The sequence below is a fragment of the Coenobita brevimanus genome, chromosome 103, assembly GCF_032717465.1.
Source record: "Coenobita brevimanus isolate Jiangsu-jjx chromosome 103, ASM3271746v2, whole genome shotgun sequence".
NCBI lineage: Eukaryota > Metazoa > Arthropoda > Malacostraca > Decapoda > Coenobitidae > Coenobita > Coenobita brevimanus.
Window position 1 is genome coordinate 17,674,139 of NC_137056.1, and position 15,000 is coordinate 17,689,138.

The window sequence follows — 15,000 nt, forward strand, 5'->3', positions numbered from 1 at the left end:
ACACACACACACTATATATATATATATATATATATATATATATATATATATATATATATATATATATAGACGCACGCGCGCACACACATATTCATATTATTTAGAAAAGGCATATTCGAAACAAAAGTTTATTTTATATTTCATTTTATCTCACTTTCTTCTGCTGGCTAATATACCTTAGCTGGAGGTGTATATCCCTCTGACCATTGATTATTGCATTCACACGCATTATAGTGCATCTGGGATTGCTTTACCTTTGTATGTGTGTGTGTGTGTGTGTGTGTGTGTGTGTGTGTGTGTGTGTGTGGACAAAACAACAAACTCTCTTTTAGCCAAATTTAGTGTAAAGGTTGACAGTTAGCCAGTGGGTTGGCTTGTTCCTTTTCGGAACAATAGGTCAAGATCACATGACAAGGTCATCTTAAGCGGTTTTGATCTATTAATACCCAACTTTCTGGAAGGGTTAGTGGTACGGAAAAAACAAGGGAACTCAGTGTTGAGAACAATCAAAAGTCAAGGTGAAAGGGCAAGATCTAATTTTTTTTTTTTTTTTTTTATGTGCTCGACTCTGGGCATAGGCTTCTCAGCCTGCTCCCAAGGCCCAGTAGTCCTCCTACATATCGTACACCTCTACATGTCACCACTTCGGCGCTAACACCCACCGTCCATATTGAATACGTGCTAGGGCTGTCTCATACAGGACTGGTGTATTGGTATTAGCGGGGGTATTTTTACGACATGTCAGCGGGTCTTCTGGTAGATCAGTAAAGTCTGCCGTAATGAAATTCAAATCCTTAAACTGTTCCCTGCACCAGCGAGGATTTGAACCTGGGGCCGGTAGGACCGCAAGCCATCTCTCTACCGATTGAGCCACCGCCTCTATGTTGACCCATGCATGTTTGTACGTGAACTAATTAATTAAGTTTTTATCTGATGGGTGTGGGTCAGACAACGGGCTGACTTTTTTTTTTATTTTTTTTTTTTTATTTTTTTTTTTTTTACAATAAATGGTCAAGGCCACACAACAAGATCAAGTCGGTGTTTTCACCGAGGGCCGACGAGAGCCACCTAACCCAACCTAACCCTAACCTAACCTAACATTGCTTTTCCAGTGGCCCTCGATGTCTCTCATGGCCCTCGGTGGCTCTCAGTGGCCCTCGGTGTCTCGCAGTGGCCCTCGGTGGCTCTCAGTGGCCCTCGGTGTCTCGCAGTGGCCCTCGGTGTCTCGCAGTGGCCCTCGGTGGCTCTCAGTGGCCCTCGGTGGCTCTCAGTGGCCCTCGGTGGCTCTCAGTGGCCCTCGGTGAAAAGACTCTCCTAAGTAAAATACCAGACTAAGTAGTTTTTACTCAATTTATGCTAAACTTTTTGGAGGAGTTCAAGACAAAGCAAGAACAAATAGGCATGGGTCAAAGTTACAGGAAGAGGTCAAAAGTGAAGGTAACATAGCAAGATCTGCTTAAACGGATTAATACGATTCAGACCAAACTTTGTGGACGGACAAAGGGATTCAGTTTTAAGATCACGCAATCAGTGGTCAAGGTCACATGGCGTCATTGAAGGTGGACCCGCGTGTGTCTGTGTGTGAACATACTGTCTTATCTAAAGCAGCTATGCTCTGATTTTAGTTAGACTTGATGGAAGGCTGAGAGTCAGCCAAGGACTTGCCCTATTGCATTTGAGAAAAACAGGACAAGGATTAACGTCACATGGCAAGGTTAACTTCAACATTGTGGAGTGGCGCAGGGTAATGCAAGGATCATGGGATTTTGTTTTGAGAATCCACCCAAGGTCAAGGTCGCAGGGCAAAGTCAAATGTTCGATCCTATAACTCAAAAGGTTTTGATTCAGTTTGGACTAAACTTCCTTGAAGGACTGAATATCTACCAATGATGAAGTGATTCGATTTTTCTGGATAGGTCAGTGCCAAGGTCAACCCAAGCAGTTTTGATCAGTTTTTGATAAAACTTAGTGAATGTGCTGTAGGTCAGACAAGAATAAAGTAATTTCAGTTTGAGAATAATCAGTGTACTGTAATGTCACCGTCAGAGGAGGGAACGAATATTTTATCCTTATACCATCTTCCGGGAGCAAGTGTTGCATTCCCTGAGTGCGTCTTCTTGTTCTTTTTAATACGATGGGTCCCGGAGGAAAGAGATGAACATGTCCAAAGTATGAAGTAAAATACCAAGTAAATTTTTGTCTCTGACTGTATACAATGCCTCATCTTCATGGATTAAGTAGGCTAACTGATATTCACAAAGAGCACCGTGTAGTAATAGTACTCACACCACAGCAGCAATCATAAGTGTATAAAAGAGCTTAACACTCGTTCTTCTATGATTCAATAAGAACTGAATTAAACTGTTTGGTGTCAGCTGGAAAAGATGACCACATTGGCCCGAACATAAAGGACTGCTTGCTACAGTTTTAACACTTTCAGGCTCCATTATTTGCTTTCAGCAGTGAACAGTAGCCTTGTGCTAGATGGAATAAAAATAAACCTTATATACTTGTATGCTGGCGATGGCCTCCAATATGTCACAAGTTTGTCCTTACAACTGGTGCTGTAAATTAGGAGAGCTGGCAGATTAGCTTTATAGGAAGCTAGGGAGATATTTATTTTAATTCACCGTAGACTTGCTAGCAAAAAAGAACATGAATACGACATATAAATTATAACGAAGATTTTTTTTTTTTTTTTTTTTTTTTGGTACTAAGGAAAACGTGACAATGGTAGAGTCAAGGAAAATGGTGAAGCGTTGGGCAAACCTTTGTAAGTCCGAGCCAGATGCAGATATATTCGACTCTGTTCTCCATGAAGAGTGCCACTGCGTCCCCATGTTGGATACCCTTGTCAGCGAAGTAGTGCGCCACCTGGTTACTCAATGCCTCAACCTAGTTCAAAAAATTGATAAATTTCAGCAAGTTAAGAGTAAAACTACAACAACGTAGCTCAGATAAATCATCATCACCATCATCATTATCATCATCATCACCATCAAGACCTTATCTCCACCTCAAGATGAGGTATGTTAAGATCTACTAGTAACGAAAGAAAAGATACCAAAGTAGAAGTATCAGTAGCATACCCAGTGAAATCAGCCGGATAATGACAAATCACACAAGGCCCAAAAACCTACGTCCACATCACACGTTCAACCGACTGCACACACACACACACACACACACACACACATCTATCTATCTATCTATCTACCTATCTATCTATATACCTAGGCTGCTTCCCCCAAGGAAAGGGAGGTAGCCGAGACAGGACGACACACTCCCCATTTACTCATCCATTCAAACACATTCATTCGCATCTTAGCCTCAAAGGGGAGAACGGACAGATCCTCACCGCACCACACCGCACAAGGGTCAACTGCACAATGCAATCAGTGACATCCGCAGCAGGGCCCGACAGCAGAGATGGTTTACCCCTGCCACATCATAACAGACTCATCCCCTTACCCGCACCTGACCTGACTAGCTGATCAGACCAAATGCGGGAGAATATCCCCTCAGGGCTGCGTCATCACTTATTCATTCACAATTTCCCTCCATTTATTTCTGTCACGCACAGCCACCCTTCCTTGCTCAACAGATATCCCTCTCGCATCCAGCGCTCTCATCACACTGTCCATCCATCCTATTCGTGGTCTTCCTCTCAGCCTTACACCTCTCACATCAGATCTAGTTATCTTTTTCACCAATCGCTCATTATCCATTCTCTCCATATGCCCAAACCATCGCAACACCCTCTGCTCAACTCTACCAGCCATCTCCCGAACAACCCCAGTTCTCCTTCGCACTTCATCATTTCGCACTCGATCCATGCGCGTCACTCCACACATACTCCTCAGACACCTCATCTCCATTACATTCAAACTTTTCCTCTCTTACACACATATTCCATGTTTCAGCCCCATATAACGCAGTCGGTACCATAACACCCTCATACAGCCTTCTCTTTACATCCATTCTAAGCGAACAACATCTAAATACTTTTTTCATTCCTCCCAGCACTTTTCCTACTTCATTTATTCTAAACTTCACTTCTGCATCTATTCTTCCATCCACAGCAACATGTGACCCTAGATATTTAAAACACTCTACCTCCTCAAGCAACTCACCATTCAAAACTATATTCATCCCCCTACCATCTACCAACCTCGTACCTTCATCACTTTACTCTTATTCTCATTTACTTTCAATTTCCTCCTTTCACACACCCTTCCAAACTCCTCTACCAACTGTCTCAATCTCTCCTCTGAATCAGCCACCAGTGCAGTATTATCTGCAAACAGCAGCTGCTTCAGATTCCACTCTCCACCATCAACATTCACCAGACTCAGACCTCCACCTAAAACTCTTGCATTCACCTCCCTTACAACACCTTCCATGTAAATATTAAACAACCAAGGCGACGTCACACATCCCTGTCGCAGCCCCACTCTCACGGGAAACCAATCACTCACAGCATTTCCCACTCTTACACACGCTCTACTTTCTACATAAAAAACTTTTCATCCCTTTTAGTAACCTACCATCAAGTCCATAAAATCTTAAAACAGTCCACAAATCCTCCCTATCAATTCTATCATACGCTTTCTCTAAATCCATAAATGCCCAAAACACATCTCAAATATATATATATATATATATATATATATATATATATATATATATATATATATATATATATATATATATATATTGTTACGGAACCGAGAAAACTGTCCCGCAAAGTTCCAGGTTCAAAACAAAAGTTATGTAAAATTATAAGTTAAAGTTTAATGCTCAAACTAACAACTAAACATTCAGGACTCATAAGGATAATGTAATGGCAAAAAACAGGTTAAATATATGGTTAACTGCAATAGCCTCTATTAACACGAAATTAGCAAGAGTAAATTTATCTAAGTCAGCCCTGATAAAATGAGAAAACCAGATAATACTCGGTGAATGCAAGATATATTATTACAGATACAAAATATTATTACCACTGGCTGACAACATGAATTACAAAAACTTTACTAGGCCTACGAATCAACACCTTATGCTATACAGTACAAGAACGAAATGTAATAACACTTATACTCAAATTACACAGCTGCCAGATGGTTGGAGACTTCCTGAGCACTCACAATAATAACAACTGTACAGGGGAGGACAGAGATGTGAGCAAAATGAGGAGTAGATCTAAGTGGCAATAATGCAGATACTGAGCTCATTATATAGGGGCCGGCAGAGCTTGATACAACTTGTAAGAAGGACGCGCAAATGAAGCCATGGGGACAAAGAGTTGACAATCCTGCTCTGAACAACAGAAAGAACGACTTACTCAACTATAAGGGAGGAGGGGGGGAGTGAGGTAGAACACGCTCGTGATCAAACATGCAGCATACTGTACGTTAGAATTACACAAAGGATGATGAAATCATAGGCTATGTAACAATATATATATATATATATATATATATATATATATATATATATATATATATATATCTTTGGTAGGTGGGGGCACCCATCATCCACCCACTTAGTGTAGTGGTACTCTGTTTTAGGGTAGCTCTACACTGACTGGCAAGCCAAATTATTTCCTGTAAACCGGGAAAGCATTTACAACGCTGGATGGTAACCGTATTACCAACCGACACGTGTTCCCTACGTAACAGCAAGTGGGTTGGCGGAGGGTTAGTGCCCCTCCCCAGAAAACAACTAACTAAAAAAACGAACAAGAAGCCTCGGACCAGGACTGACCAAAAGATGACAACTAAAGAACAAACAAAGGACATGATATGGATGGCGACGTGGAATGTAGGGAGTCCAAATGATGAGGTGAAAGAGAGAGAGATTGTCCAGGTGCTAGAGGGTGCGAAAGTGGATGTATGTGGATTAATTGAAACTAAATGGGGAGGTGGGAGTGTGAACGAATGAGAGTATGGATGGGGTATATGTGCGGGAGTAGGTAAGAATGAGAGGGCAAAAGGAGTGTGTGTTGTTGTGAGTAACAGATGGAAGGAGAATATAAGAGAGTATGTATCAGTTGGCTCAAGGATTGTGTGGGTAAGATTGAAAGTTGGACAACAAATGTGGGCAATTGTGTGCTCGTATGCGCCAACACAAGATCGTGCAAGCAGGGTGAGAGAAGAGTTCTGGACAAATGTGGAAGTGTGCATGGAAAAGTTTGAAAGGAATGAGAGACTGTTATTGATTGGTGATATGAATGGTAAAGTAAGGAATGTGAAGGTGGCTGGAGTAGTTGGTGAGTGGGGTGTGCCTGCTGAGATAGATGAGAATGGCAGTGCTTTAGTGGACATTTGTGCTGGGAGGGGGTTGGTGATAGCCAATACCCTCTTCAGAAACAAAATGATCCACACGTATACATGGCGAGTGATGAGAAGAGTGGATGGTGAATTGACTGAAAGGAAGGCAATGATTGATTATGTGTGTGTGGATGAAAGGATGCGAAGGTGTGTAATGGATGCAAGAGTATATAGAGGTTGGGGGAATGGACCTTCTGACCACAACTTGGTGGTGGTCAGAATCAAGGTCCAAGTAAAATGGAGAAAAAGGAGAAGCGAAGGACGGGAGGAAGGAGTAGATGCAAGGAGAGTGGAAAGGTTACAAGAGCATGAGAAAAAGACAGAGTATAGGAGATAAGTGGACGAACGACTGGGTAAATATGGACTGGAGCAGATGGAGGACCTGGAAGGTGTGTGCAAGATACTCACATAATAAATATGTGCAGCATGTGAGGTGGTGTGTGGGGTGAAGAGAAGACGAAAGGGGGTGCAAGGAACAGCATGGTGGAATGAAGAGGTGAGACATGCTGTGGCACAAAAGAAGAAAGCATATAATGAAAGGATGAGAAATAGGGGCGTGGAAGAAGTTGAGGGATGGAAGACAGAGTTATTTGCAGAAAGGAAGAGAAAGATAAAAAGATTGGTATGAGAGAGTAAGAAGAGTGTGGATGAGGAATTTGGAAGGAACTTGAGTGTAAAGTACAGGGACTGTAAGAAAATGTTTTGGAAAGAGGTAAAGAGAGTTAGACAGGGTGGCAGTATGGTTAGTTGGGGAGTGAAAGATAAAACTGGTAGATTACTAGTGGAGAAATTTAAAGAAAGTGAGATAGATGGAGAGAACACTTTAAGGAATTGTTGACCATAGAGAATGAAAGTAATGCGAGTATAGGTGGCTGGGGAATGGCTGGGAGAAGGAGGGAGGTGAGAAGACTGGAAGAAATCAGTACAGTAGGATGGAAGTTGTGGAAGCAATGAAGAAAGCCAAAATGGGGAAAGCCCCAGGAACTGATGAAGTGTGTAGTGAAATGCTAAAGCATGGGGGAGAGATAGTAGTAGAATGGATATGGAAGATGTGCAGATTGGCCTGGTAGGAAGGCAAAGTCCCGAAGGATTGGAAATCAGGTAAAATTATTCCCTTGCACAAAGGAAAAGCGAATGTATATGATAGGATACTTACTGACAGAGTTAGGGAAATAACAGAGGAATTAGTTGGAGAAGAACTGGGAGGTTTTAGGATGGAAAGAGGTTGTGTAGATCAGATATTCAGTCTTAGATCTTTAGTGGAAAAGTTTCTAGAGAAGGGAAAGAAGTTGTATGCCGCCTTCATGGATTTGGAGAAAGCATATGACAGGGTGGATAGACAATGACTGTGGAAAGTATTAAGAATATATGGAGTAGATGGGAAGTTGTTGAATGCTGAAAAGAGTATGTATGAGGGTGCTAAGGCTGAAGTACGTTTGGACTGTGAACTGAGTGAATTTTTCTGTTTGAAGGTTGGGTTGAAACAGGGATGTGTCATGTCTCCATGGTTGTTCAATCTGTACATGGATGGGGTTATAAAAGAGATACAAGGTAAGGCAGTATGTTACAGCGGCCCTAATGAGAGAGGGCAGTGTTTGAAAACTCCCTGTACTGTTATTTGCAGATGATACTATGTTGTTAAGTGAAGACGAAGGGGAGCTGTAAGGCTTGGTGGATGAGTTTGGGAGAGTGTGTAAGAAACGCAATCTAAAGATGAATGTAGGGAAGAGTAAAATTATGGTCTTCGAGAGAAGTGAAGTCAGTGAATGTACAGTGAGGTTGGATGAGGAGGAAATGGAAAATGTGAGTACGTTTAAGAACTTGGGTAGTGTGATGAGTAAGGATGGAAGTTTAGAGGGTGTAATGCCTGAAAGGGTACAGCAAGGATGGACCCTTGAAAGCAGTGATAAGAAACAGGGACGTGAACATGGAAGTGAAAAAGTTACTACATGACAGCACTGTGATGCCAACGCTAACGTATGGAAGTGAAGGTTGGACCTTGTTGGAGGGACACAAGTCAAGAGTGAGAGCAGTGGAAATGAGTTATGTGAGAGGAGCATGTAGAGTCACATGGAGAGACAGACTGACAAATGAGGATGTGAAGGAGCATTGTGGTGTGGATGTGGATGTGATAGGAAGCGTTTGGAGAAACACATTGAGGTGGTTTGTCCATGTGGAGAGGATTGAGAGTGAGAGACTGACGATGAGAGTGTATGTGAGTGTGGTGGAGGGGGATAGAGGGAGGGGGAGGCCAAGGATGAGATGGAGGGATGGAGTGGAGAGTTATATGAGAGAGGGGGGTGTGAGCTGGGAGCAGGGCAGTGAAATGGCGGGGGACACGGCGACGTCGAGATTTGTTTGTGGCCACCCCGAATGGGATTAAGGCGTCCGGCAATATATATAGACAGACAGAGATAGATAGATAATAGATAGATAGACATATGTATATGTATGAGAGCTGTTTTTTTGTTTGGTCGTTTGTCCTTCAATCACGCCCAAACCATGGGCCAGAGACCACCAGACCCATATATATTCTGAATCAGGGTGATCCAAGGATGGTTTTAAGGGGGTCAAAATTCAGATATAGATCATTCGAGGACACCGGTTGAGTGTTCGCCTTTTTGGTCCGGGCAACGCCAGGTACCCCTGCAACCTGACGGATATAGGTTATGGGAGGATGACCTCCGAGGTCATTTGAGGTAATTGGTCGGAGGTCATTTGAGGTCACCGGTAATACACACTTTAACGACTGGACCTGGCAGCACAATTTTTGGCATGGAGACTCACTTAACCTCCAGTTCGGCCACAGGCTATGTGAGGTTGACCTCCGAGGTCATATTATGAGGTCACTGTTCGGAGGTCATTTGAGGTCACTGGTACTAATAAACAAGTGCGCACAAATACTGTGTGATAACCTGCAAAAGGTGAAGCAGAAAGTTCCTGGGCCTCTTATAACTCCTCTTCAAAAGCAAAAGAGGTAAATGGTCTTTCTGGAGTAGAAAGAAAGACTGAAACAGAACAGATAGGATAAGAGTGTTTACCTTTTTGACCCGGCAACGCCGGGTACCCCTGTTAGTATATACAGTACAGTATATATATATATATATATATATATATATATATATATATATATATATATATTGTTACGGAACAGAGAAAGATAATGTACACTTTAAATGAGAATACTAAAAAATCACTACTGTCCCGTAAAGTTCCAGGTTCAAAACAAAAGAGTTAGGTAAAATTACAAGTTAAAGTTTAATGCTCAAACTAACAACAAAACATTCAGGACTCATAAGGATAATGTAATGGCAAAAAACAGGTTAAATATATGGTTAACTGCAATAGCCTCTATTAACACGAAATTAGCAAGAGTAAATTTATCTAAGTCAGCCCTGATTAAATGAAAATACACTAGGTAATGCTCAGTTAATTCAAGATAAATTATTACAGATACAAAATATTATTACCAATGACTGACATCCAAACTCTACATTAATCACAAAAACCTCACTAGCCCTACAAATTAACACCTTATGCTATACAGTACAAGAACAAAATGTAATAACACTCATACTCAAATTACACAGCAGTTAGATGGCTGGAAACTTCCTGAGCACTCACAATAATAACAACTGTACAGGGGAGGACAGAGATGTGAGCAAAATGAGGAGTAGATCTAAGTGGCAATTAATACAGAGACTGAGCTCATTATATAGGGGCCAGTAGAGCTTGATACAACTTGTAAGAAGGACGCGCAAATGAAGCCATGGGGACAAAGAGTTGACAATCCTGCTCTGAACAACAGATAGAACGACTTACTCTACTATAAGGGAGGAGGGGGGGAGTGAGGTTGAACACGCTCGCGATCAAACATGCAGCATACTGTACGTTAGAATTACACAAAGGATGATGAAATCATAGGCTATGTAACACTTCCCCACAAAGAAAAAGAAATTTACAAAGGAAATTTCTTATTACTCTAAAACAATCTGTCTAAAGTCTAGATAAGCAATCTGCAATAACATTTTCTTTCCCCTTGACATGTTGTATGTCTAAAGAATACTCCTGAAGAAGTAGACACCATCTTGTCAATCTCTGATTTTTATCTTTAAACTTACTAAGGAATTTCAATGGGTTATGATCGGTATAAATGACTATGGGGTCAAAACCAGAACACAAATAAAATGAAAAATGCTGTAAACCCAAAATCAAGGCCAAACGCTCTTTCTCAATAGTTAAGTAGTTCTTTTGAGGTGGAGTGAACTTCTTACTGTAATAAGATACAGGGTGTTCAATACCCTGATCATCCTCTTGCAGCAAAACAGCCCCAGCTCCTGTATCACTTGCATCAACAGCCATCTTAAAAGGCTTAGCAAAATTTGGAGTAGCGAGCACTGGCTGACTTAATAGGATAGCTTTAAGCTTGCTGAAAGAGGATTCACAGTTATCGGTCCAGACAAATTTAACTCCCTTTTTCAGTAGGTCTGTAAGTGGTGATACAAGAACTGTAAAGTTAAGAACAAATCTCCTGTAATAACCTACCATTCCCAAAAATCTTTGTAGCTCTTTCCTACTTTTAGGTCTGGGAAGATCACTTATAACCTGAACCTTAGCTCCTGGTGGTGCAATATGTCCATCACCAATTACGTACCCAAGGTACAGAACTTTAGCTTGACCAAACTCACACTTTGATAAATTAGCTACAAGATTAGCCTGAACCAAACGCTCAAGAAATTTACTGACATGGCATAGGTGATCTTTCCAGTTGTCACTGAAGATTAATACATCATCAATATAAACAACACACCCTGCCAAACCCTCTGTTACAACATTCATGAGCTTCTGAAATGTGGCTGGTGCATTCTTCATACCATATGGCATTACAGAACATGCAAAAGTCTTTCCTAGTGTTAAAAAACATGAGATCTCCCTAGCACGTTCAGTCATAGGTACTTGCCAATATCCCTTTAACAAATCAAACCTACTTATGTACCTAGCCTTTCCGATCTTGTCTATGCAATCTTCCACGCGAGGGAGAGGGTAAGTGTCTGTTTTGGTTATCTGATTAACACGTCTGTAGTCAATGCAAAGCCGCTGTGACCCACCTGGCTTAGGGACTAGAGTGACAGGAGAACTCCACTCGCTCTGACAGGGCTCAATCATCCTGTGGTCCAACAGGTAGCCAAGCTCCTTCTGGATGAGAGGAACTTTCACTGGGTTCACACGGTAAGGAGGCAGTTTAATTGGCTTTGCGTCTCCAACATCGACATCATGCATCAACACAGTGGTTCTTCCTGGAGTAGCACAGAACACTTGCGGGTACTCCTGCAGTAATGCCGAAAACTCCTGCCTTTCCTCGGGAGGTAGATGAGAACGCTTAGTCTGGAGATCATTCATGATATCAGGATTCTTCCCCAAACTATCACTCAGGCTCATGCTGCATGGGAGAACTTCACTTGCAGACTCGGGTGGAACAGCTACAGTGCAGACTGGGTTATTTTCGTCCCGCCTGTGATATAACTTTAGCATGTTGATGTGACATAGTTGCTTGTTCTTTCTACGATCTGGTGTGGCGATGACATAGTTGACATCACTGAGTTTCTTCTCCACAAAATAAGGACCACTAAACTTGGCTTGAAGAGCTTGCCCATGCACTGGTAGCAGAATCAAAACCTGATCTCCTGGCTGAAAGTGGCGTAACCTGGACTTCTTATCATACCAAGTCTTCATCTTCTCCTGAGCAGCTCCTAAATTCTCTCTCGCCAGCTGTAAAGCAGTGGACAGCCGTTCTTTGAACTTCATCACATACTCCAGCAGGTTGACGTCATCTTCCTCCGACAGCCAGCATTCCTTGAGTAGCTTAAGGTGTCCTCTTACTTCATGGCCAAACAGTAGTTCAAAAGGTGAGAAGCCCAGTGATTCATTTGGAGATTCTCTTGCGGCAAATACAACAAATGGAAGACCTTTATCCCAGTCTTTCTGATGTTCCAAACAGTATTTCTTGAGCATCGATTTGAGTGTTTGGTGATATCTCTCCAACGCTCCTTGGGTCTGGGGATGGTAAGCTGAAGATGTGATCTGGGTGATGCCCAACTCTTTCAGAGACTGCTTGAAAACATTTGACGTGAAATTACTTCCCCGGTCGGACTGTACCTCCTTGGGCAGACCAAACTTTGTGAAGAACCCTAGCATTTCCTTAACCACGTTCTTTGCTGAGATATTTCTAAGTGGAATGGCTTCAGGATAACGAGTAGCCATATCAATCAGGGTCAACACATAAGAAAATCCTGAAGAAGTCTTAGGAAGAGGGCCCACAATATCCACCAACACACGGGTGAATGGCGCCTCAAAAGGAGGAATGGGAACTAGAGGTGCAACCTTTTCGGTCTGATTACACTTCCCCACAACTTGACAGGTGTGACAAGACTTACAATACCAGGAAACATCCCTGAAGATACCTGGCCAGTAGAAGTGTTTCAAAATGCGTGCCATAGTCTTCCTCACTCCAAGGTGTCCTGCCAAACTGGAATCATGAGCCACTCTAATGATATCCTGCCTACAAACACGAGGGATGACAACTTGATGTACAACCTCCCATTCACAGTCGGCTGATGCTGTTGGGGGTCTCCACTTCCTCATAAGTACTCCTGACTTTATATAATAACAAGTAGAAGCACCAGCTGACTCTTCCTCACTGCAAGCAGAGTTAGCTAGACCTTTCAACTCAGGGTCAGCAACCTGCAACTCAACCAACTCTTGACGAGACAAATTATCAACACTACGGGGTACTGCCTCATCTGGTGAGTGGTCCAAATTAGCAAGAAAAGTGTCAGCTAGGATAACATCATCATCATCATTATCCTCTAAGTCACCAGTAACTTTAGACTTAGCCCTAGTGACAGCACATGCAGGGAACACATCAGGGACATCACAATCCTGGGTCGCACTCACTGGCTCACTAGACAGCTGAGGAGCTGGACACACTTGACTTCCACCAATATCATTTCCAAGTAATAAAGTTACACCTGACATTGGGAGTGTCTCAACTAACCCAACCATAACGGAACCATTAACAAAACCAGACTCTAAATTCACTCTGCACAGAGGGACAGAGAAGTAATTATTCCCTACACCTTGTAGGATTACAGTTTCATCAGAGGAATTAACATTAGAGCCTAGAACACTGGTCAGCATAAGGATTTGGCAAGCACCTGTATCACGATATATTTTAACTGATTTCCTGTTATTACTGTCCAGAGGACTGACAAAACCATCAGACAGGAAATTAGCACATGAACTCTTGAGAGTGTCACCCACGTTACTGCTCAAAAGAGGAGCTCCATCATGAGAATTTAATTTACCCCTCAAAGCAGGTTCAGTTAACTCAGTTAAAGAATTCTGGGTACTCTCAAGGGTGGACACTAGACCAATTGACTGAATATTTAGAGACTCCTTTTTGTTCACATCACGCTGTCTCCTGAAACATTTCTCCGTAGTATGACCAAGCTTACTACAATAAGAACATTTACTTTTCTGAAATCTAGAGGTGAAGCTGGTATTTACTTCCTGAGAAACATCATCTTTATTCTCTTTCCTGTTACCTGTACTCTGAGTAGAGGCAACGTACTTACTCTCAGCTTTCCTTTTTTCTCTACAATATCTCTTGTGAGTGAGAACATATTCATCAGCTAAAACTGCAGCATCAGACAAATTATCTATTCTTTTCTCATCAAGATATAGGCTTACATCATTATTAACACACCTTTTGAAGTCCTCCAGCAAAATCATCTGCTTAAATTTGTCAAAATCAGAATCCACATTCTTAGAATTTAACCACTGCTCTAACAGATCTTCTTTGATTTTTGCATACTCAACATGGGATTGCTTATCTTGCTTATAAGTTGTCCTAAATTTTACTCTATAGGCTTCAGGAACAAGCTCATAGGCCTTAAGAATCAAGCTCTTAACTACATCATAATTATCAGATTGATCCTGAGGCAAAGATGCATAAGTTACTTGAGCTTTACCGGTGAGAACAGTTTGAAGGAGTACTGGCCAATACTTTTCTGGCCAATTAAAACCTGTAGCTACCCTCTCCAACAACTGAAAATACTTTGTTAAATCAGATTCATTAAAAGGAGGGACAAGTTTAACATTTTTAGCCACATCAAAATCATCAGAGCTAGATGATCCAGTTCCACCTTGTTTCATGCGATACTCATGGTCTGCCTGAATCCTAGCAATTTCAATTTGTGCCTCCTGAATACGAGCCTGAGACTCAGCCTCCTTAGCATTTGCCTGAAATTCAGCCTCCTTAACACTGCAGGGCTAGCTGTAACTTGGCTAATTCAATCTGCGTTTGCTCACTTGGAGGAGTTACACTAAACAAGCCTTCATTAATCATGTCAACAATTTGATCTTTAGAATGATGAGAGCGAACAGCAATTCCCAATTGTTGAGCAACAAGCTTAAGTTCATTCTTTGTTCTGTTTTCTACATCACACACTGTTTGCACATTTGACAAAAAATCTTTGGCTTCATCAAGCGTAGTAATAGTAGACATCATGAATAAATCAGTCACAAAATATCAAGCAATATCCTTATGATTACTAGTAGACATCATGAATAAATCAGTCACAAAATATCAAGCAATATCCTTATGATA

General features: G+C 41.7%; 1 protein-coding gene across 1 annotated transcript in view; it reads right to left on the reverse strand.

Annotated features, from left to right (window-relative positions):
• LOC145415753 (long-chain fatty acid transport protein 4-like) overlaps positions 1-15,000 on the reverse strand; it is a 481,881-nt gene that overhangs the window by 301,719 nt on the left and 165,162 nt on the right. Inside the window, exon 4 of the mRNA XM_080284990.1 lies at positions 2,770-2,895. Within this exon, the coding sequence (XP_080141116.1) occupies positions 2,770-2,895 (126 nt within the window). The remainder of the gene's footprint in view (positions 1-2,769; positions 2,896-15,000) is intronic.